The 24,883-nt window shown below is 42.3% G+C and overlaps 1 protein-coding gene across 3 annotated transcripts in view; it reads right to left on the reverse strand.

The window, feature by feature from the left end:
• Nucleotides 1–3,763: 3,763 nt before the first annotated feature.
• Nucleotides 3,764–24,883, reverse strand: part of HDHD2 (haloacid dehalogenase like hydrolase domain containing 2) — a 40,979-nt gene continuing 19,859 nt past the window's right edge. For all 3 annotated transcript variants that reach the window (XM_060118253.1, XM_060118255.1, XM_060118254.1), the window contains exons 4-7: nucleotides 24,726–24,810; nucleotides 13,584–13,800; nucleotides 11,884–11,947; nucleotides 3,764–7,689 (exon numbers count right to left, since the gene is read on the reverse strand). In XM_060118253.1, the coding sequence (XP_059974236.1) occupies nucleotides 7,586–7,689; nucleotides 11,884–11,947; nucleotides 13,584–13,800; nucleotides 24,726–24,810 (470 nt within the window). In that variant the 3' untranslated portion in view covers nucleotides 3,764–7,585. The remainder of the gene's footprint in view (nucleotides 7,690–11,883; nucleotides 11,948–13,583; nucleotides 13,801–24,725; nucleotides 24,811–24,883) is intronic.

The following is a 24,883-nucleotide window of genomic DNA, read 5'->3' on the forward strand; positions in this document are numbered from 1 at the left end:
GGGAGCCAATCAGAAGCTAAGCTTGACAGACCATCTGACAGCTGACAGTTCAAGGGTGGATAAGGGTGGGAGCAAGGAAGAGAAACAGCGTCTGCTTCTCTTGACAATATTCTGAATCTCATCAGCTCTCCCTGATTCTGACTGCAGTCAGTTTTCTCAGCAGAGCAAACCCCTACCAGACTAGCCCCACTCGGGGGTATCACTGGCCCATCTCTGGAGACGAGCTAATCCCACTATCACTACCTACCAGGTGCAGCGTGTTGAGTTCTGGCCCCGAATAACAGCTTCACATCTCACATCCTGTGTGTTCTGCCCTTCTCTTTCCATTGCCACAGCTCCTCATTGGATCCAATACTTAGGATGGGGTACCTGAGCTTCTAGAACAGTCTTCCCTGCTCTTAGGCTCCTCCACATCTCCTTATGCGGTTGGAAACAGCTAGAAACATCTCATTCAGAAACCCACAATCTGAGGCAGCTACTTTCAACTCCTGGTAAATTTTGAAGGCTTCCACTAAGTAATGCCACCCCTCCCCCCGCTTAGAATTTTCCTCTGGTCACCTTTTGTTGTCTCCCTTGCCTTGTTTTCTTCATCCCTGCAAGGCAGACTCCTCCAGAGAAGAAAACACTTCCAGGAAAAGGGACATTTTGGCTAAATAGTCCAAAGTATTTCACCCTTTTAAACAAAAACATTTTGGGGTTTTGACTGTTTTGAATAGAATATTCTCAAATGCCCCTTAAAATCATTTTATGGCAAATGTAGTCAAATTGAATGAGTTTAAAAGAAACAAAAAGACATTTCATCTTAGTAGAAGCTCAGCTGAAACTTTTTCATGGTCACTAGGTAGTATACCCTGTGAGCACTACTGATATGCAGACATGGAAGATCTCTAAGCTCAATGGCCTAGACTGCTGTGCTGTTCAATTTCCAACATCTGCCGTCTGTGCTTTTGGGTTACTTTCTTTGTCAGGCTGTCAGCTGACATTTCTTATAGCTGTTAGTCCATTTGCTTATGGCCTTTGCCACCCTTTCTGATTTCATAAAATCTCAAGTGGATGGAACCTCAATTATAGCTAATTTGCTGTGGTTGGGAAGCAGGTTGTGTGTGCACTGTATGTGGACCTATGAATGAACAGGCAGAGGGGCAGAGGAGGGCTCCCGTGGACAGCATGCTTCGTGACAGTAGGGTTGGGCCCTTTTAGCTCACTGCCCCGGAGTTCCTGGTTCCGTTCAGGTAAGTGTGGTTTGGCCGTCCCTCCCAGCACATACCGGTAACCTTCCACTTCCAAAACCCACCTCCACATCCTCCCTCCATTCCTTTTAAGAATCTCCAAGTTCATCTTTGTAACACTTCCAGCTACATTCAGTCACACAGTCCATGCTTCTCTCCTCATTCCTTGGAAAGGTTGTCTACAAATGATGACGCACATATGTTTTTAGGTCATGCCTTTATTTTGGTGGCTTCTTATTAGTTTTATACATTATCTAGTGACTTCCTGCTTTGGAGGAAATGAAACATAGCCTTTTCATCCCTTTGCCCCATCCCTACCACACACACGTCTTTCCCTAATCATCCCCAAACAGTTGTACTACAGTTTTAGGTTAATTCAATAATCAATATTTTTATGATATTGTTCACTGTACATTGTTTACTGAAGAGCCAACTAGCGGATTAGGATTACATTTCCTTTCTTGTTGAGTTTTGTCTTTCTTGGAATTAATAACTGCCTCGTTTTTTTCATTTGCTTTATTTTCTAAGTATTTATTCTTAATTTTTTGGGCAACATTTTCGTATCTGTCCCATACCCATCAGTATTGTCTCCTAAAAGGCCAAACATATCAGATTAACTTTCAACTCCACTCCCACGCTCTCTGGTCCTGGTTGTAAGGGGAAGGGGACCAGACAATGGCTGTAGAAGCAGAGATTTACCTAATCCCGTTTTCAGCCCTGCCTCTCAGCCTGGCCCACAGCCAGGTGCCCAGTGTCTCCAAGGCCGGAACGTTCATAGTTCCACTTCTCCAGAGCGTAAACCGCCCCCTCTCCTGCCTGGCTGAAGGTGCGTATCTGGCTGCTCAGGGTGCGGAGAGTTTCTGGGGCTCCAGCCACTTTCCCAGCTTTGAACCAATTCCTTGCTTCTCAAGCTTGCCTCACACCTCACGACCTCTCTACCCAGTGTCTCCAAGCCTTGAGTCTTTGAGGAGATGACCTACAGGATGAACCTTGGTTTTTTTCTTTGCGCTGATTTTAGTTGTCGACACTCCATCGTCCTCTTTCCATCTCCCGAGGTACTGAACCCTGCCACCCACTGCTGCCTCCTCTACCGTTCTCTTGTGGGTTGTCCTTGTTGGTTTATAACACCTTTATTCCTTTCCTCTTCTATTAGTGGGGCTTTGAGAGAGATCAACTAATACATGACTAATCTACTGTTTAGAGTCTGGTTATTTTTTTAAAAGTAGACTAAAGGGGCTTCCCTGGTGGCGCAGTGGTTGAGAGTCCGCCTGCCAATGCAGGGGACACGGGTTCGTGCCCCGGTCCGGGAAGATCCCACATGCCGCGGAGCGGCTGGGCCCGTGAGCCATGGCCGCTGAGCCTGCGCGTCCGGAGCCTGTGCTCCGCAACGGGAGAGGCCACAACGTACGGCAAAAAAAAAAATAGACTAATAGTATATCTAAGTTTATAGGAGGTTGGCCCGTTAGTTGTTGGTGGAAATTTGAACTTAATTCCACATGTGGTATTTTCTTCTAAAGCAGAGGTCATAACTCAGATGCTATAGGAACTTGGAACATCGTTACACATGGGTAAAGGAAGACAAGGAAGAGGTGGGGGACTGTGGTGAACTGGAGAGGCCAGAACTATCCGAAGATAGCTCAATTTCCCAACTAGAAGATACGTACCTAGGAGTTGGAGCTACCTTCTGCTGTCTTCCTCAGTGATTTACTCCCAGGGGCATTTAAAAATATTTGGGAGACTTCCCTGGTGGTGCAGTGGTTAAGAATCTGCCTGCCAATGCAGGGGACACGGGTTCAAGCCCTGGTCCTGGAAGATCCCACATGCCGTGGAGCAGCTAAGCCCGTGAGCCACAACTACTGAGCCCGTGCGCCACAGCTACTGAAGCCCGTGCGTCTAGAGCCCGTGCTCTGCGACAAGAGGAGCCACCGCAATGAGAAGCCCGCGCACCAGAACGAAGAGTAGCCCCCGCTCGCCTCAACTAGAGAAAGCCCGTGCACAGCAACGAAGACCCAACACAGCCAAAGATAAATACATAAATAATTTAAATAAAATAAATAAATATTTGGTTTTCTCATGCACATCAGCCAGTGAAACAAACAGGCATTGAGATGTGTATGACATTAAACACAGGAAAAAGATATCAAAATCTGTTTCATTTTAACAGATGTGGTTTGAATTATGATAAACGATTTCTGGTGCTCTGGCACCTCGCCTCTCAAGGACAGCAGCATGCTTTGGGTAGTAGGTCTTGATGGCTGGTGTAACACAAAGTCAGCAAAGGCCAGGTGCATTAACGCCAGGAAAGGCCTTTTTTTTTTTTTTTTTTTTTGGCGGTACGCGGGCCTCTCACTGTTGTGGCCTCTCCCGTTGCGGAGCACAGGCTCCGGACGCGCAGGCTCAGCGGCCACGGCTCACGGGCCCAGCCGCTCCGTGGCGTGTGGGATCTTCCCGGACCGGGGCACGAACCCGTGTCCCCTGCATCGGCAGGCGGACTCTCCACCACTGCGCCACCAGGGAAGCCCGGGAAAGGCCTTTTTGACTTATGTCAAAGAAACTCAATAATGCAAACATGGCTCTATGCAAACAAGTGCTAACAGGACGAAAGTACTCTGCTGCCCAAGGCAAGTGTTTTACTGAAGTAGATGAGTGCGGTTTTAAAAATTCTTTATTATAGGCGCCCACGGACTTCAGTTTCATCCAACGTGAACCACCACTGATCCAAACCCAACTGAACATAATCCGTGCAGGTGTGTTGTGACTTTCCTGTCCAACTTGCTCCTGTAATTTTCCGGTGTGGGGTTAAGAGTGAGGTGATGACACCGTCACTCCAGGGCAGTTTCTCGTACCCACAACCGCAGGTGCTGGAGGGAACCGTCACCAGGGAGGTGGGCCAGCCGCCTTCTCCTTGCCAGGCTTACAGTCCCCGCCGACAGGGGCAGAGTGGAGGGTAGGCAGAGCCACTGCAGAACTAGCTGATTCTGGACGTGTGTGAAGTGCGTGCAACAACCTTGTCTCCCCCCCAGACTGGCCCTCTGCCCTCCTCCACGCCCAGCTCACAGCAGATGCCCAATAACCGCCTCCTGACAATGGGCATTCTCTAATGCCCTTTCAAGTCTGAAGATGTCACTTGGTCCGCTTTCTGGGGCCAGGACAGGATTATAGTAAAGCTGGCACAAACACTATCCTTGGGGTCAGTACCACGAGACAGCCCCTGAAATGTGATGGCTGGAAAATGAAGTCCTTTACGTACTTCGGTTATTCAATCTCCTCCATGAAGCCCAAGGCAAGCCAACCAACCAGCTGAGCTGTTACTGTTTACAGTAACCTCGACCTAAACCAAGATTTCTATTTATCCTCACGCACTTCACACTGTGGACAGGTCAGTTAGAAAGTCCTATATAGTGTTTATTAAGTAAATAAAATAGCCAACTAAGATTTTAATGGCCTAGAGGGCCACGCGAGAATGGAGGAAAGTAGAGCGGCCGTTTCTCTTGGCTGGCTCGTTACACGCAGCTGGGTTGCCCCCTCCTGCCACTCACCCATCAGTGATGTCTACTGCTTGGATTTAGCTCTAACCTGTCTCCAGAGCATCAGAGCCATTATTTAAGTGCCTAACGGGCCTCCCCTATGGGCAGCAAGTCTAAAACGAAACATTTTCTCCTCCCTACAGACAGCTATACCCTCCAGCATTCAATTCCTGTAATATTTACAGCTAATTTTGAGTTGTCTGGTGACGGCCTGAGTGCCCATCTGTGTTGTAGCACAGACAAGAGTCCTGTCTGGTGGGGAGAAGAGACGTTTGAAGACCTAAGTATAATCTGACAACTGCTCCAGGGCACGAAGGAGGGGAACGCTTCACTCCACCCTGCGGTCAGGACCTCGTCACAGAGGAGGGAGACAGACCCATTGCCTTGGGTATTCTCCTTAGCTCCTCACCTAGTAAGGGCCCTCCAGGCAAAATCCTTCTCTTAAATGTTTATTTCCTAGAAGGCACTTGGCGCACAGCAGCTAGCAAACCCCTGATAACGCTTGGGCCAAGGAATCAGTGACCCAGGTGCCCGGGAACAGACTACTGGTGAACACGCCCAGCAGCCCCTCTTGCCTGCACGCTGGGCTTTTCTGTGTGGCTCCGGCCTGAGGGAATTTAAATGTAGTAGAATGTCTCTCTTTTTTAAATTCTCAGGAAGACTTTCCCCACTGAACTGACTGTAGAGATGAATTCTACCAACCTTTCCAGATTGTTAAATGCAGATACTCCTGCTACATCTGTGTCATCATCGCAAACAGGCAACACTTAACATTCGTCCGATTCTATTTAAAGTCCTTGATATACGGGTTGTGCATTTAACCCTCACAACAAGCCTACATGGTGGGCACTATGGGTATCTCCACTTTACAGAGAAGGCAGAGGAGGCAGGAACGGCTAGGGGAGTTGCCCAAGGTCACCGAAGGGAAGTGCTGGCCAGGCTCCCTGCTCTGTGCCCCCAGTCACTGCACTCCTCCTTCTGATCTGGGGTGGTGCCCTAGCACATCTGTCTTCTGCACTCTAGGATCATAAGGACTAAGTTGGGGCATCTGCAAAAACAAGAAAAGTGTTCACCAAACGACTAGAAGGAGAGGAAGCGGCCATTTATTTAGCTTTGCTCCCCCCCATCCAAGACCAAGCTGATCTCTAAACAAGCATCAAAACCCAAAACTCATTAACACTGCTGTGTGCTTCAATAAGGTGAGCACCATGATAATGGACAATTATAGGCTAATGATCCAGTGCCCAAGAGCCCAGTAAAACAATTGCAAAGGCCCAGGATCATCACAGTATGCAAATGCACTAAGAAGATCATTACCTATTTAGTCCCCTTCATTTTGGTGGGTTTAACACGAGAAGAAGAAACCATGCTGCAAGACGAGATTTCATTTTACAGCCGTAGTAACCAAGTACATAAAAGCTTGAATCTGTCCCAACAGCTTCTAAAAGATTTCTCCCATAGTGTCAGAGGCAAAAATAATGAAATCTTGCAAATGTACAGTTAATAGGACCCGGGTGGACACTAACCTCAAAAATGCATGGTCTATAAGACATTAAAGGTTTGATTTTAGTTTCTGCACTGTTCCTGTTAATAACAATGTCTAATTAAAACATCTGTAAAATACTGATAGTTTTACTTTTACATAAAATTTCCAAAACAACTGTTACACAGTGTAATAGGTATCTGCAATGAATAGGTTATTAATGGAAATATTATTTTAAATTAAAACCAGGTTCTAAATTTAAATTACTCATCTCTGGCTAACGAAGAGAAAAAGAAGTCACCTGTGCTGGGAATAATACAGTAGCTAATCTAGTTTTCAACATCTGTTAAAGCAAATTCATTCCTTCACTTGGGCTAAAGGACACTTTATTTTGCTTCTTCTGTCCTGTACCCCACTTGGCACTTCTGATGGATTTCACAGTTGAACTCAAAATTAAAACTACAGCCTAGAGCTTCCCTGGTGGCACAGTGGTTGAGAGTCCGCCTGCCGATGCAGGGGACACGAGTTCGTGCCCCAGTCTGCGAAGATCCCACATGCCAAGGAGCGGCTGCGCCCGTGAGCCATGGCCGCTGAGCCTGCAAGTCCGGAGCCTGTGCTCCGCAATGGAAGAGGCCACAACAGTAAGAGGCCCGCGTACCGCAAAAAACAAAAACAAAAACAAACAAAAACTACAGCCTAATGCACTCTTCAGTGCAGTACTTTATAACTTAAAAAACACCATTCAACGGGCTTTCCCGGTGGCACAGTGGTTGAGAGTCCACCTGCCGATGCGGGGAACACGGGTTCGTGCCCCGGTCCGGGAAGATCCCACATGCCGCGGAGCAGCTGGGCCCGTGAGCCATGGCCGCTGAGCCTGCGCGTCCAGAGCCTGTGCTCCGCAACGGGAGAGGCCACAACAGTGAGAGGCCCACGTACCGGAAAAAAAAAAAAAAAACAAACAAAACACCACTCAACTTTATTCAGAGTCTGAACCCCTCCAATTTACCAGTGAGGAGACAGCAAAGAACAGGGTCCCTGCAATAGACTCTTCCCCAGCACCGCTAATCTGATGAATATTTTAAAAGGAATGGCACAAAATCTCAGCTTTCCCTTTCTTTGGATCTCATCTTCTTTTACAAAAAAAAAAAAAAAAAGGGATTAGCCAGGCTTGGTGTCTGGCTGCAATTCAATACCTTTCTTTCTAATTACTGCCCAATAATAGAGGGTTAAATGGTGACCAGGGCTGAGTGGTCTCTGTCTGTCATTAAGTGGCATTACGTTGTTGAGGGATTCTTTCCAGACAATGAAAAGCTGCGTTTCAAGTTGCTTCTGATTCACATAATGGTTCACAGTAGATGCTGCAGAATGTGGTCCACGGCATGAGGGAAGCTGTCACAAGTTAAGTAAGGAGCTGGACTAATTTTTTCTTCGTCTGCTGCTCGATATTTCCCTGAAATGAAAGTAAAGCCAGTGAACAAAGGCTACTGGTAGAACACCAGATTAATCACACCCCGTGAGCACCTGGGACACCAGAGACCACCCTTATAATGATGAGAGAATCAAGGTCTCCACAGCTCCCAAAGCACCTTTTATCCAGGCTTCAGGAATGCCATGAGGCAATTCAAAGCAAGGTCATATTCAGCATTTCCCAGGCCCTCTGGTCTTTCATGATGGACAGTCACAGGTACTGGGTCACCTGAGAGCTAAGGGTGCCTTCGAATCTCCTCAGCTGTTGAAATCATTTTCTTCCCCCAGCAGCCTTACAGATAGGGACGGTGATTAAATCAGTGCTTTTAAATGAAAGCTCAGACCCCACAGGGCAGAGGCCTTGTCAGCTCCAGAGGGTGACTGGAAACAGCATGAGCTGCTGCCAAACAGGAGCCCTGTGAGCAGGCAAGTGAGGGCGCCCAGGGGTGGGAGGGAAGGAGGGATGGGTGCTCACGGTGCTCATAGGCGGGCCGGCAGGACAGGCTGCCCGGCAGGGCACCGACGGGTGGGCCTGCTGCCGAACTCTCGCAATTCAAGGCCCACAACTGAACAGTGCAGCACGGTCACAGACTCTTACAAATGTACATCAGACCATGCATGGCCCCTGTTTAAACACCCTTAATGTGTTCCAATGCCCTTCAGAAAGAACCCCATATCCCTGTTGTTGCCTACCAGGCCCCTCAGTCACCAGGCCCAGTACCCCTCACCTTAGCACGTGCTACTCTCACCAGCTGCAGTCCTGTGCTGGACACATCTGCCGCTCCCTTTGCCTGGAACATTCTTCTCAACTGACAACCTCCTTCAGGCTTCGGGTCAGTCCCACCTTCCCATCCAAATGAGATCCCCTCCCTGTTATTCATTCTCACCCTCGCATCCTCTCATTCATTCTCTCTCTCTCTCTCTCTCTCTGTACCCTGTTCTTTGTCTCCACAATATTTATAACAATTCGTAATTATATATTTATTTGTTTAATGTGTGTCTCACATCTAAGACTGTAAGTTCTCTAAGTCTATGTCTGTTATGTTCCCCAATGTATTCCCAGCGACTAGCACATGGTAAGCATTCCACAGCATTTTAGGAAGGAAGAAAGCAAAGAAGGAAGCAAGGAAGGGAGGGAGGACGGGAGGGAGGGAGGACCACTGTTTTAGATGGGGCCTTGGGGGAACGAGGCCGACTGCCCTGTAGTCTCAGCGCTGCCTCTGCACTTGCCCTTTCTCCTTGCTCCTTCATCCCCTTTTCTGTGATCTCTGCTATTTATTCTTCTGCATTTTTCAGTATTCTCTGTCTAAATCTGGGTTCCCCAACAACAGAGCCACCACTTTCTACAATCCCTTCTGTTTTCTATAACTACTCTTTAAGAGGCTTTGTTCAGCAAACACCAAGCCTGAAAACCCCCCTTCCCCAACTTGACGACGTGGTAGTGAAGATGCTTCCTGTCCTGTCTTGCTGACTGTGGATTCCTACAGGAAAGGAGCCAGCATCTAACGTACAAAGCTAACTGACCTTAGCGTCCTCAAGGCACCTGTCCACAGTATGGTCCACACAGCACACTCTACTGCTAGTTTTTTCTCAAGCTTAAATCCCATTGAGTATAAACTCCTCTGCAAGGTTTCTGCTTGTTCTCACAGGTAAGTTAATGACTAACTTTTGCTATACCACCCACTTCTTGGAGCCAGTGGTCTAAAGGCAAATGTGTGAAAGTCATGTTTCTTAGCCGTAAGCTTCCAGAATGCTTTTGCTTAGTCTGGCTCTGCAAGTGGGGTTTCTACAAAGCACAAATTGACACAGTGGCTCATGAATGGGTGATAGTTCTAGCAACCTGCATCGTGTCTGGCACGTGGCACATACTCAATAACGTTGGCTGAGTGAATGAAGCAGGCCACCGTCACTCAGGCCTGACTCCGTGTGCCAGTCTATACTTTCCTGGACGAATAAATGGTGAATGGAGGGAGAATGCAGGAAGCCATGTTGACAACAGTGGACAAAGGGTGATCCCATCTTTTCTAGGTGATTGTTTTACATGCTAAACAGAAACGGGTTCTAGTTATGGCTAGTCAAAAGTCTTTACTAACAAATCGTGGAGCAAATGTATATTGAGCACCTATCATGTGTTACTGAGAAACAAAACTGCTCAAGACTATCACTGAATAATTTAAAATCTCTCTGGTAATTTTCAAACACTGGGAAACCCAGCAGTTGTTCACTGCACTGAGTTCAGATTTATGAGTGGAGCCGGCTGCTCTGTACGCTTTCAGAACAGTGGGCTTACTTGGGACTTTTTTCTGACCAAAGATGAACAGTACAGATGGGCCCGTTTTCATGAGCTGGACTTAGCTACGTTTCTAAGTTAGATATTTTAGATTTGATTGTGTGGAGCAGCTGGCTTGGAGCTGCTGGCTTCTCTAAGACTAACTGGATGCCTCTGTGACAGGCTGACCACAACCAACTGCCTGTTAGAAAAGAAGGCAGAGCCAATGGAGACCAGCTAGGGAAGCTGGGCCTACAAGACCCTGGCATAGGACCAGTTTTCATACTTGGTGTAAATCCTTAGTTATGTGACCTAAAGAAAGGAAATGTTCATGGGAACAATACCCGAGAGGAAAATAGTTATCTGAGGGTTTCCTCAATGACCAGATCATAAAATGATGAGGAATGATAAGAGTCTGAAAATTCAGATACAGGGGAGGATGAGGAGTGTGGCTATTCTTCCTGACTCCCTGATATATCCTCTTTTTTGCTTCCATCAGAGGGCATGTTTCTGGGAAGACGGTGATCATTTTGAATTAGAAATGTGAAAAAACAATACTATTAACTCTAGAGTGACTGGAGTCACTATCTGCAAGGCTCCAATGGTTCACTCCAGACACCCAGCATGAGAAGACTGTTCCCATTCTTTGTTCACACAGGGCCTGGAAAATACTTCTTATTCAATTGTAGCAACATCTATGTTTTCTTGTTTCTGTTTTTAAATTCAAAATAGCTGTTATGCGACCACATTTTCTTGAACGTCACAGTCATGAGTAAATATACTCTATCTAAAAAATTTCCCAGTGGCAGCTCGTCTGTGACTTCATGTTTAAATCTTCCCTTTTCTGAACAGCCTGTATGAAGCCAGGCATATGAACTCACAGAGCCATCTATGGAGCCACCTATCTGCTGTTTAACTGATAAGAGCCCGATGACAATTCTCAGACCAGACTCCTGGCTGTCATCCTCAAACACGTGCTATTAGTTTTAAGCTCAGCAGGTGGCAGCTGGGGGCAGGTGCAGGGGAGACCTTTTCATTTTATCTGAAAAGGCTCATCAAGTCCCTAGTCAACAGCACACAAGCCCACACAACTCTCATGACTATTCTTTCCTTACCTTGAAAGGACTTTATTAATCACACTCCACATAGGAAAACTGCACAGTGTAATACTCATATACTGTGAGAGCTAGAAGGGACCAGTCCAGCCCCATCATCCGTAAATGGCCCAAAGAGGTGAAGGGGCTTGCCCAGAGTCTCACAGTCAGTGTAGAGCTGAGACCAAGACCCAGGACACCTAACTGGTCCACTGTTGCCATGATACCGTATTAGCTGAGTCTCCCCCATCAGGTTCTTTCTCTTTCCTTAAATTTATTTGAGGGATCACACCCGGTTTACCTAATTTTGGTACAGGAAATTGTTACTAAAACAGTAAGTGAAAAGACCAAAGTTTTTTGTGTGGTTTTTTAAAAAAATGTAAACATTAACACAAAGTATCAGGTCACTTAGCTAGCCAGTTGCTAAAAAGATCAACTTCATCTTATAGCTGGTGCAAAAATAAAACATATTTTTACAGAGCCCCACTATCAATGGTCTTTTGGTCAACTTTGGTGATTTGTATATCCAGAAAATCATACAAATGCTAATGGTCAATTGTGTATGGATATCTCTGTGTAACTGTTAAAATACCTCTGAACTCTGATCTGATCTTCCTAGCTTTGCACAGCATGGGCCCTTTCACATTGTCTTTTTCCCCTGCAATCCTAAGCCCATTTTATTTTTGCTTTGTGGCAGAAAGAGAATTAAAATGCCCAGTGGGCTTTGCCATTTCTTCAAAGACTGTTCTTTAAGCAGTTGTGTATTCTACCATTCTGTTTTAGAGAAACAGAATATTACACTGAAGATACATACCAGTTTTGACTAAGATGCCCAGCATGCCGGCATTCTGAGCCCCACCAACATCATCCCTGCAATCCTAGAAAAGCATAACAAAGCATTTAGTCCAGTGCCATCAGTGAACTTGCCAACAAAACTGACCAACTGATTTATTAGGATAGGATGGCCAACTGTAATCCCATGTTTTTTTTCCTTAAAATGAAAGAGAAGGAGGTGTAAAAAAGGATAAACCCACGTCTGAGGGAGCATACCATTGGAAAAGGGAAGCGTAATAGAGGTAGAGGTAAAAAACAGAGTAGTAATCCTAGTAACCAAACAAAGAGCATAGTTACAGTGCTTCATGTTTTGCCACATGTACATCTATTTCCTTTTTAAAAAGGAATTCTATCATTTGGAAAAAAGTATTCTATCATTTGGCAGCTTTTAAGGTAAATGATCCAACTGCAGGACAGTGAATGAACTAGGTTCAGAAGACAGCTCTTGTGTTGTCCACGTAACATTATCCTTACTTTCCATCCAATCGTCCCTAACAGGGGGAATCAAATCAGATCAGTGTACTTAAACAGATTCTGAGACTGTCTGATATTCACTTCACACTTAGGAATAACAGATCAGTTTCAAAGGGAAGCTTTTGTTTTCCAATTCTTACTCAAGATAGGGGTGAATATACTTGGCTAATTGTGATGACAAATGCAAGGTAATAAAAATCCAAGAACTGGAAGAAACATCGTCAATAAAATCAATCCTACCATCTCATGTGTATAAGCAGGATTCATTCAGATCACACCCAAAGAAAAGTTTTTTCCTTAAAAATCATTCATATTATTCAACAACAGCCCTTGGAAATGAGTCTTAAAATGTCAAAATCTTCCTTCAAGGTCTAACTGAAAAGCTTTTCTGTGCCTCTAAACTTGCCTTGTTGAAGCAGGGGAGATGGGGGAGAGGGACAGAAGGAAGGGAGGTGGGAAAAGTGAACAAGGAAAGGGAGGGCCCACTGGGTAGGGCCGCATTGTCCAGGTTCAGCCCTGCCACTCCTAGGCCTGAGGCAATCGATACCTTTAGCTATTTGTGGCACACGGACTGGGAAGTTCTTCCATAAAGCATATACTAGCAAAAAAATCAATAATTTTGATTATTGAGAATTCTTTGGGTATAGGTGTTCTTTGCCTTAAGGAATAGTCAAAAAAGTCTAAATCAATGTAGAAGTTTTCTTCAAAAAGACATATAGGGCTTCCCTGGTGGCGCAGTGGTTGAGAGTCCGCCTGCCGATGCAGGGGACACGGGTTCGAGCCCTGGTCCGGGAAGATCCCACATGCCGCGGAGCGGTTAGGCCCGTGAGCCATGGCCTCTGAGTCTGCGCTTCGCTTCCGGAGCCTGTGCTCCGCAACGGGAAAGGCCACAACAGTGAGAGGCCCATGTACCACAAAAAAAAAAAAAAAAGACATATAAAGCATTTAATTGCCTTGCAGTTGATGGTCTTTTGAACTGTATATATCTCGTCACACTATGAAGAATGTCAGAAATAATCGGTATTTCAGTTCTTTAGAATACCAGTAAACAACTACTGGAAAGCCTGTTTTATGGTAGCCTCTTACTACCACCTGATATCACCATCACCAATAAGAGCCTGCTTGTGTTTCAAAGCAGTGCTTTGAAGTTGGCTCCTCCCAGCATGACAGGTAAGCCCAGGGCATTTCCTGGGCTCTTCTACTTACATCTCCAATCATGATGGCCTCCTCAGGTTCACAGCCAGTGCTCCGCAATGCCTCCAAAAAGAACATTTTCTCTGGTTTCCCCACGACTGTGGCTTTGGTATCTGTGGCGTACTCTAAAGCAGTCACAAATGGTCCGGGCCCCAGGGCTAAGCCATCTTGCCTCTTGTAATACCTGGCTTTGTGGATTGCTATCAGAGGCGCCCCATCCAGGAGCAACCTAGAGAGACAGAGAAAATGGAAACTGGCTAAAAGCAAGGTTTCTATGACTGGAAAAGAATGTCAGACTTACAAAGTGGTTTCATTCACACTCACAGAAACAAATCGTTTCTTATTAACTTTTTTTAAATGACTTGCTGTCTTCTAATGAATTCGCTAGGAACTGCTGAGAATTACAATCAGATACACTAAAGACAGGTGATAGATTATTAAATTTGGGATTGCTTCAACCTTTTACCTTTAGTGGTTTCAGACATTTTACCCAAATCACCACGGAAAGAGAATTAAGGGAAGTAAAGCTAAATAAGACACTTGAGGGAAGAAGCTTAACTTAATGAGACAAGTTGTTTCAACCTCCCTAATGGTCAGCAGGAGGCTCCTGAGCCTTTTACAATACGACTCCACTGATGCTGCAGTGACATGTTCAGCTAACTCCTAAAATACCTGGTTTCCTCTTTCCTCTGCTCCAAAATATGATTCTTTCGAATTCAGAAATTTCACAGACCATTTTACAAATACTTTCTGCTTGTATCTCTCCCTCTTCATTTTACCTTTTGACTGCTTCGGACGTTACTTTGCAAAGCCGGGTGTCTTCCCTGAAGGACACAGCAGTAAGGCTTAAGGGTGAGCCTGTACTGTCAGGCCCTTTCCTTCCTCCTGATGTAGGACAAACACTCTCATACCAACCGAAAGGGCATAAAGAGTTTCCTTGTTAGAGAACTCAACTCTACATATAGTCAAGGATCCTCATTACTGACTCAGGCAAAACAGAACAAATCTAAAAAACACCCCACCATCCCCCATCCAAAAAAATCTGCCAGCCATCCCAACAGTGCAGCCTATAAGTCACACAGCAGAGAGAGTCACACACACACTATTATCTAATCGAATGCAGGACATGATACTCTTCTTAAACTGCTTTTAACCAATGTAATAACTGATCTCACTTAGCCTAATGTAAGTCATCTACTTAGTTAAATATTTAGTATGTCCATCGAGAAAGAATTCGTCACATCTTACCCTTCACAATTATGAGTAATTAAGCGCTCAACTATGAAACTGCTAAATTATCCTTGTCAGTGGGCATGGAAATGCCTTCCTGTGGGAGATGCAGGATTCAGACATTTATGATTAAATATTTTATTAAGTAAAAACCAATACTGGACTCTTACAGGGCCTAACTGTTAGTTACTACGAATTGCTCACAGCACAGGACGGATCCTTCAAATTTATTCACTAATAGTAATACAAATTTATTTCTTAAAGCAGATCTTAAAATCCAACTGTTAGGAAACCTGATAAGGCCACTATGTTGGCCTTAAAGAACCACAGCTGATAGCAACGAGATAGTAACGGGTCAGTTATCTATCTCCCCTCTTGTCACTCTGCCCCCAATCCCATTTATCTGCTACTCTATCACGGAACTGGAATTCTTTATGCAACAGACCTCAAAATTGCTTTCCACTTACATAGCTAAACTAATATTGTTAATATTTTATTATGTATTAACTGGGGATGAGACTTATCAGCTTGATTGATGTGTGTACTTAATTCCCGTGCCTTCTCTGGAAGGGCTGAAACTGGGGGTTCCTCTACATTTCTCTAAATGGGAACTGGTTCTTCAGGAGCTTGGAGAAGACAGGCATCTCTCCGGGAAGTGGTTCTTGCTTCTGTCATTCTTCTACGTACAGCATAAGCTTTACTGACTCTTTGAAGAGCCAAGGCATGTTCAGGATAGACTGAAAGGTAAATATTTTCAAGGACACAGATTGAAAGATTTTTGTATAGTTAAACATTTTCAAAATGTAAGAAAATAGACACCCCAATACTTGGGACTGTTTTCACACTTCCTAGACAGGGCAAAAAAAAGTTGGTTGTTTTGTTACCAGAAGTAATGTATTGGGAAGAAATCTGAGAATCTTCTGTCTCTATTTAACTATAAGCCCATTGAGGTGCAAGAAACAAGAAAAAAAGGCATAAAGAAGGGCTGATGCAAAAATCCATGGCTATAAATTCCATGTCGGCAAAGGAAAAAAACGATAAAAAGTCCTAGCCAGGGAGCTGGACCACATTATAAAAATGTTAGGCAGAGCAGTGAGAGAAAAGCTAAGGGGATGACTTAAATTCAGAGCCACAGTACGTTACTGAAAGGGACCGTAAAGAACACCAAGTCCAATACGCCCCATTTTACAGATGAGAAGATCACCTTGCGATGCTGGCCAAGACCAAGGAGAGCGGGAACCCAGAACTCCAGAAAACTAATCCACCACTCTTCCAGATAAACTCACTTTTTTAGAAAAAATGATCAACTTTTCACCATTTCTGCTGAAGATGGAGAATGTGGAAATGAAATTACACGGCAGCTTAATAAGAAACCTAATATGCCTGACATCGAACGATTGAGTCCTTTTCTTTCCACCCCCCAAAACGACCCTCCCCCAATCTTTCCCAACTCAGTCAATTGGCCCCATTGCTCAAGTCAGAAACTAGCAGTCATCCTTGATTTCTCACTTTCCCTCACCCTTCCACATCCCTATTATTAGCAAATCCAGTCACTTCCAAGTCCAAAACAAAAACAAAAATTTCTCAAAATGGTCTTACTTCCTCTGGCAAACCTCTGCAATAGTCTTAACTCATCTTTCTGCTTTCTACTCTTCCCCTGTTATTCCAACCCATCGTACATGCAATAGGGGGAGTTTAAAAGTACAGATGGGATCGTGTCCCTACCCTGCTTAAAACCTTTCAATAACCTCTCGTTGCAAAGATACAAAACCCAAAGTCCTTACCAAAGCTTGTAAGGCCTGGCCTTACCTGGCCACTGTCTGCATCTCCAATCTCAAGTCACCTTCCCCGTCACTGACTATGTACCAAAAATGTACACAGTCTTTCCTGCTTCAGCCCCCACACCTGGTGTTCCCTCGTCCTGAAACAGAGCCCCATACTTTGCACACAACTATCTTCTGCTCACTTGTCAGGTCTCAGCTTGAATGTCAGCACATCAAAGAAGCCATTCCCAATCTCCCTGCAAAGTGGACTTCCTCCTCACATTTCATCTCTATCTCATCCCCCTTTTCCTTTATATCACCTTTATATCACTTCCTATAGTTTATAATCCTTACTCAACTGTGTTTGGTTTGTCTTCCTCACTAGCTTACAATCTCCACTATGCCCATTAGTTTTACTCATCACTGTATTTCTTACTTCCAAAAAAAAAATCCAAAACAAAAACAAAAACCCTGGTACCTTTCGCTAAATATTTATCGAATAAGTTAATTAATGGATGAAACATTGTATGCCTTAGTGTCCTGATCTATAAAATGGGGAATAACACTTATCTTCTTGGGCAATAGAGATGATATATGCAAACGTTTTCAGACTATCTATCTGACAGTAATGACAATTATTTTTATTCATAAATATAGGAAGTGTAGTGTCTGTGCTACTTAAAATAGGTAACAGCAAATCACTTCACATTTGTGGGCCCCGGTTTCTTATCAAATGAAGGAACTGAATCAGATCAGGTCTTTTCACTCTCAACACTTCTGACATTTTTTTCCTGAAAAATGCTTTATGTGGGGGGATCTGTCCTATACCTGTGGGATGTTTAGCCGCATCCATGGCCTCTACCCACTAGATACCAGTAGCACCCAGTTGTGACATCCAAAAATGTCTCCAGACATTGCTGAATGTCCCCTGGGGAGGAAAAATGTCCCCAGTTGAGAACAAATGAACGAGGTGATGCCAAAATCTTGACATTCAATACATTTAAAACTAATACCGACCAACCTGACAAACACGACTACCAAAAGTTCAAATTAAAACAATAGCAAACCATGAAATATATCAAGAGAAAATCCCATCAACACTTAATTAATTGAAACCCCCAGAATATCTCCAATATCATACGGACACAGCAATTTTCTCATTAATAGTAGGCTACCTACTATCCCCACTTCTATCTGGTATTGTAGTTCCCAGAGAGTGTAATAAAGCAAGAAAAAGAAATGAAAATACAAAGATTGGTAGGTGTGAAGTAAAACTGTCATTATTTGTGGTTGACAACTGTCCATGTAGAAAATCCAATTCAAAAGATTCTATAAATAAATTATTAGAATTAGCAAGTGAATGTAGTAAGAAGGTCATGAATACAAGGTTAACATACAAAATCTCAATTATACTTCTATGTATTAGCAACAAGCAATTAAAAGTGAAATTTAACAAAATACCACTGATAATCGCATCAAACAACATGAAATACAAGGATTATTTCAACAAAATTTCTAAGGCCTATACTCTAAAAACTGCAAAACACTGCTGAAAATGTAAGACTAAGATCTAAATAAACGGAGATATATTCCATCTTCATAGACTGGAAGACACATTATTGTTCAGTAAATTCTACCCAAATCCACAGATTTAATAAAGTAGCAATCAAACTCCTAGTGAGCTTTTTTTTGTGGAAACTGACAAGTTGATTCCAAATTTATACGGAAATGATGTAGAATCTTAAAAAGGATTAAGTTGAAGAATGTATACTACCAGATTTTAAGATTTATTATAGAGCTACAGTATTCAAGACACTGTGGAAGTGCACAAGTATAGATAAAAAATCTAGAAACAGAGCCACACAAATATAGTCACTTGATTTATGTCAAAGCACTAAAACATCACTGCAATTCTGTGAGGCTTTTGAAAGAATGGATCTAAGCAATAAATGTTGCAGAAGCAACTGGATACCTGTAAAGAAAAAATGAAATTTACTTCACACAATTCACAAAAGTTAATTCAAAACAGACCTTAGACCTAATTGCTAAAGGTAGAACAATAAAGCATGCAGAAGAAAACACAGGAGAATATCTTCATGACCCTGAGGTGGGCAAAAATCTCTTAGGCATAACAGAAGAAAATATTGACAAATTGGACTCCATCAAAATTAAAAACTTCATGTTCTCATACTGTTAAAAGAATGAACTGGCAAACCACAGACAGGGATAGGACATCTGCAGTACATATATCCAACCAAAGACACGTGTGTACATAACACATACACAACCCCAACAAATCACTAAGAAAACTATAACCCAATCAGAAGCGATAAAAGACTTGAATGTGTAGATCACGAAAGAAGTTATCCAATAGCCAGTAAATATATGAAAAGGCCTCAACAATCTTACTCACCAGGGAAATACGAATTGAAACTCAGTAAGGTATCACTATACACACCAGAAAGAATAGCTACAATGATATAGACTAACGAGAGACTGGTGAGAATGTGGAGCAACTGGAACTCTCGTTCATAGCTGGTGGGTCATAACATATGACTCCACATAATCACTGTGGAAAATTGTTTGGCAATATTTACTAAAGCTAAGCAAGTACTTATCCTGTTATCCTGTAATTTCACTTCCAGATACAGACCCAAGAGAAATGAGTGGATATGTCCCCAAAAGACATGTAGAAGAATGTTCATAGCAGCTTTATTCTTAACAGCCCAAACTGGAAAAACCCAAATGTCCATTAACAATTGAATAAATTGTGGAACACACATAATAGACTACTACACAACAACAAAAATAAAGAACAAACAAAACAAAGTACTGCTACATGCAACAATTTGGATAAATCTCAAAAACAGACCAAAACCAAAATGCTACAACTGTGTGATTTCATTCATATGAAGATCAAAAACTGGCAATATTGATAGAAGTCAGAGTAGTGGTTACCTTGAGGAAGGGGTGGTATTGACTGGGATAGAGAGCCTTCTAGGGCCCTGGAAATGTTCTGTCTCGTGATCAGAGTGGCGGTTACACAGGTATATCTATGCGTCAATTTTTATTGAGTTGTACACTGACAATCTGTATACCTTATTGTACATGTTATACATCAATTTTAAAAGATCAGTAACAATATATTTATGTGGTTTATTCACCTAAAGCTTTTATTTAGAGTAGCAAGAGTTGCCTTGATCATAAAAGAATCTCCCCAGTTAATTAAATAATGAGTAATGACTAATATTAAACTCAATTCTGTATTCTGTGATCTTCAAATTGGCATATAAAGTTGTTCTGCATATACTAATGGAACGCTTTAAATAACTCAAGTTCTTAAGTCTTCAACAATTTCTCATCTCCAGAGTGTTTTATTTTTATAGTCTGGACCTTAATTAAAAAGATTGCATAGGGGGCTTCCCTGGTGGCACAGTCGTTGAGAGTCCGCCTGCCGATGCAGGGGACGTGGGTTCGTATCCCGGTCCAGGAAGATCCCATGTGCCGCGGAGCGGCTGGGCCCGTGAGCCATGGCCACTGGGCCTGCGCATCCGGAACCTGTGCTCCGCAACGGGAGAGGCCCGCGTACCGCAAAAAAAAAAAAAAAAAAAAAAAAAAAAAAAAAAGATTGCATAGGGCTTCCCTGGTGGCGCAGTGGTTGAGAGTCCGCCTGCTGATGCAGGGGACACGGGTTCGTGCCCCGGTCCGGGAAGATCCCACATGCCGCGGAGCAGCTAGGCCCGTGAGCCATGGCCGCTGAGCCTACGCGTCCGGAGCCTGTGCTCCGCAACGGGAGAGGCCGCAACAGTGAGAGGCCCGCGTACCGCAAAAAAAAAAAAAAAAAAAGATTGCACAGCAGTCAGCCCTTTCAAAATGGAAACAGTTCACAGAAATATTTCTAATTTAAGCCCCACTGCCACATTGTTCTAGAATTCCTTATGACCAGGGCTCTTAGAAAAGATTCAGGAGCTGCTGTACAAATGCAGTAACTGAGGCCATTATTGTTGATTTTTCCCCTCCCCTTCCCTTCTTCCCTTTGTAAGGAATTGAATACATTAGTAATTAAACTTTTCATTCTTTTCTTAATGAGAAGGGGAAAAGAAAGCAATCCAATATTCAACAGAAACCTTTTACGGGGATAAGAATCTCTTCCCCAAACACACGAGAAACTAATTTCTGCGCACCTCTAAGACTTTTGGAGGATTCTCGTACCTTGTAACAATTATAGGAAAGAAGTCATTAGCAAAGCTTCAAAACATTATTCTTAAGCAGCCTTCATCTCCGCATTTAAATGTGAAAGTTATATGATGTCGCTTATCTTCAATTGTAACAACATTTTAATCAGCTCCTTGAGAAGCTAGAGGGCAGCTGCTCTTAATGTAGAAAATTTTTTTTTCTGTGAACTATTCTTAAGTTAAGCAATTTCCATGCAGTTTTTTCCCAAAATTCCTTTGATCCAGCAACTGTACTTCTGAGAAAACATGTTACGTAAATATAAATATTGCTTATCAAACACGTTCAGAAGTTTTTTTTAAAAACTAACTCATGAAACCTGGAAATAACTAACAATCAGAAATACATGGCTACACAATTTATTGCACTTTTTAAAGTGGAATATGCTCTGGGAATCAAATATGTTTTAGAAGAATATTTAAGAATATAGAAAAACATGCACAATATATTGTTGGCTTTTTAAAAGGCAATTACAGCACAGTATGTATACACTCTCCTTTTTGTCTAAATATGTATGTGCATGGAAACAAATAAACTAGCTATATGCTAAAATGTTAACTGTAGTTCTCTTAGGTGGAGAATCACAGGTAATTTTGTTTATTCATGTTTCTTTTTTGAGCATTTGAAAATTTCCACAATGAGGACGTATTAATTTTTTTTAACATCTTTATTGGAGTATAATTGCTTTACAATGGTGTGTTAGTTTCTGCTTTATAACAACGTGAATCAGTTATACATATACATATGTCCCCACATCTCCTCCCTCTTGCGCCTCCCTCCCACCCTCCCTATCCCACCCCTCCAGGTGGTCACAAAGCACCGAGCTGATATTCTTGTGCTATGCAGCTGCTTCCCACTAGCTATCTATTTTACATTTGGTCTTGTCAATGCTACTCGTTCGCTTCGTTCCAGCTTACCCTACCCCACGGCCCCGTCCTCAAGTCCATTCTCTACCTTTGCGTCTTTATTCCGGGAGGACGTATTAATTTTGAGGTTAGATATTTTTTAGTCTTGTTAATACCAAGTTCATTTAGATTAAGTGATCTGCTTGCCCAGGTAGGCTTTCTCCGAATAGAATTTAATTAAAGTTGGTCCCTTACTAAAATGCTTAAGCTTTTTTTTTCCTAACAGGTCAGAAGATGAAAAAAGACCTTGCTACAAGCTAGTACTACAACTGTGAAAATGAATGAACTGGAGTTATAGGTATTCATATTGATGAATCATACATTATTTCTAGGGAAGCAAACTGATGCACACATAAAGTATAAAACATGCAAGATAATACTAAATACTACATATTGTCTAGAAATACCTACGATGTGTTACAAGTATAAACAAATGCAAGACAATGATAAACAGAAATTCACAATCCTGATTACTTTTGGGTCTTGGCTGACAAAATTGAGGAGGGATACACAGGGGCTATCAAACGTGTTGATAACTTGTATTTTTTAAACCGACTGACAGGCATATGGGTATTCATTATATTACACTTTGTACCTTTTAGTATTAGGTAAAAGGTAAAAAGCCATCCATGGCTCTCAGGATTTGAATGTTTCATAGAATCCAAGCCCAAATCACGTCTATCCCCTATAAGTGGTTCATATCCTTCCCCAAAATTAATTCTTTAAAATTCAGTGTTTTCAATCTTATTCAGACATTTAAGACATTTTTGTAGACAGAGCATACTATGTATTTCAGGGGGGCCTACACACTCAAAATACAGTAAATAAGAGGAGTGTAATGTGGAAGGTTGATGTATCTGCCTGAGGGCAACATGCCCCTAAAGCTGGTATTTAAGGCAGCTATGCAACGGGGTTTAAAATCCAAAGTTTATTCTCATTAAGAACCTGAACAGTAATTTAACTAATTGGAGGTGCATTTGAGATATCACAACCCAAACAGCTGTAGTCATTGGTTGGAAGGCATAGTCTCTGTGGAGACATCAATATGCAAAGAAGGGCAAGACCTAAAATCCTTTTGTTAACTTTCCACCCAGCTGTTAAGTGCATTTGTGAAATTAGAGTTGACTTATAAGTGCACTGTAATGCTTTAAAAGGTAGTGTTTAAAAAAATCAATATGGTTAGGGAAGTGTACAATTACAAAGTCAGTATTATATCAACATACATTTTTATTACCCTGAGTCTAGTATTTATCTAGGACAGAGACCTTCCAACTTCCTATTAAATAGGTCCTTCCCAAATTACCAGCTAAAATCAATCAATACCTTCTCCTTGAATTCTGTGGTTCAGAAATGAATAAAATGTAGCAGGGGGTAAATTCGGAAGTAAGAAATAATAGCAGGTTCTCTATTTCAAATGAAAACTGTTTGGTTATAGTTATAAAAACCTTAAGGAGCTGGTGAGATAATCCCTTTGTCCCCGTCTCCCAAGAAGCTACAGTAGAAAACTGAAGTAGGTGAAGCAAAGAAGTTTTAATACTCAAGCAATCTGGCACAATAGTGGATCTTTGGGAAATAATGTCTACTGAGCAATTATAAAAAGTGAATTTGTTTTTATTTAAACAAAGGCTTGACTATCACAGTAACTAAGAGAGTCACAAATAAAAGTACATTTAGTAGCCATAGTTTTCATAACCGAGGATCTAAAATTAATGTGCAAATGGAAAAAAGGTGACTGTTCCCAAAGGGCTATTTCTGGCCACATAGATTGTACACAGGGTAGCCATCTTCAAGACCAAATAATGTGCCCAGATGTGTGAACCTTGTTGTGAGTTTTAACATTTTGATTCTAGAACATATACATCAAGAAGTGAATTCTACATCAAGTATAAGTGAGAATGACTCTTGAAAATCTTCGTACTGGTAAGAAAATGATGTTAAATTCCAAAAATTTACCAAGCTATTGAAGAAATTTTTTTTACGTTAGTTCAATGTACATCTATGCAGTATGTAGGACTACTTAGCTTGTCATAAATTTAAAGGCAAATTACACTGTTTAATGTTCAACAAGAAGCAAAAGGCAAGATGAAAAATGAAAAATCTATAAAAAATGAAAAATCCAAGGGGGAAAAAAATCACAATCTCACTCTAGGGTAGACTTGCGAATAAATTCTGATCCAATTTAGTTTAGGAAGTATGAGAACCAGTACGCAGTCTGCCTTTTGGAAGTAGCAGTAAAAAGTTCATACAGGTAAAATGCACACACAAGTGAAGATTTATAACATTTTACATGTTAGTTGTGGTTCCTCAATTTCTACCAACAACTATTGGAACCCCTCCACTTATACAGCCCACAGTTCGAAGAGCCCCACCCTAAACTCATCACCTCCTGAACCCACACAGGGAGTGTTCTCTATCACAGGCACTTAGGTTAGGTATCTAGATGTCGACTCACTGTTCTTCTTCACCCCCTTGACCCAACTGTCCATCAAGTCATGTTGACAATACCAGGATCTCGTTTTCTTCATCCCTACTGCCACAATCACAGATCAGACTACCATCATCACTCGTCGAATAATTTCTTTGAAAGTGTGGTCAAACGTGCCAACTTTTTTCGATAGCCTGGATTCTCGCTGGAGGAAGAATCACATTTACTGTTTTGGGTGAATTAGCCTGGATCTTATTTTCCTTCAGAGATCAGAGTCAGTGAAGAATCACAGGAGTGATAATAAAACTCCTAGCTTTAGATTTACAATTTGATTATGAATTTCTGTCCCAGAATATTGATCCTACAAACCAGAAAAACCCCAGTGATCACCACGTTTTAACATACTGATGATTTTTTAAAAACTAAGGAAGACAGTAATAAATATTTAATGTTGATCTTGAAGTGATCTTTAAGATATCTGTCCACCTACAATCTAGGTGGCCAGAAAGTAAATTATGTATAACTTTACACAACAAAGACTTAAGAAGAGAAGAAGGGAGTATATGATCACATGAAAAATAAACAGCTAAAGACTTACCGGAATGCTTGATTCAGAATTTGATAATGAAAATGGTCTGGTGCCAATCCTATGACCACAGCATTAGGATCACTTGTTTGTATTCCTGGGAATGGAAAGAAAAAATTATTGAAAAATGCAATTAACAGTAATGTCACATTTTATGATAAAGTAGTTTT

The sequence above is a fragment of the Mesoplodon densirostris genome, chromosome 15 (genome assembly GCF_025265405.1).
Source record: "Mesoplodon densirostris isolate mMesDen1 chromosome 15, mMesDen1 primary haplotype, whole genome shotgun sequence".
In the NCBI taxonomy this organism is placed as follows: Eukaryota; Metazoa; Chordata; class Mammalia; order Artiodactyla; family Ziphiidae; genus Mesoplodon; species Mesoplodon densirostris.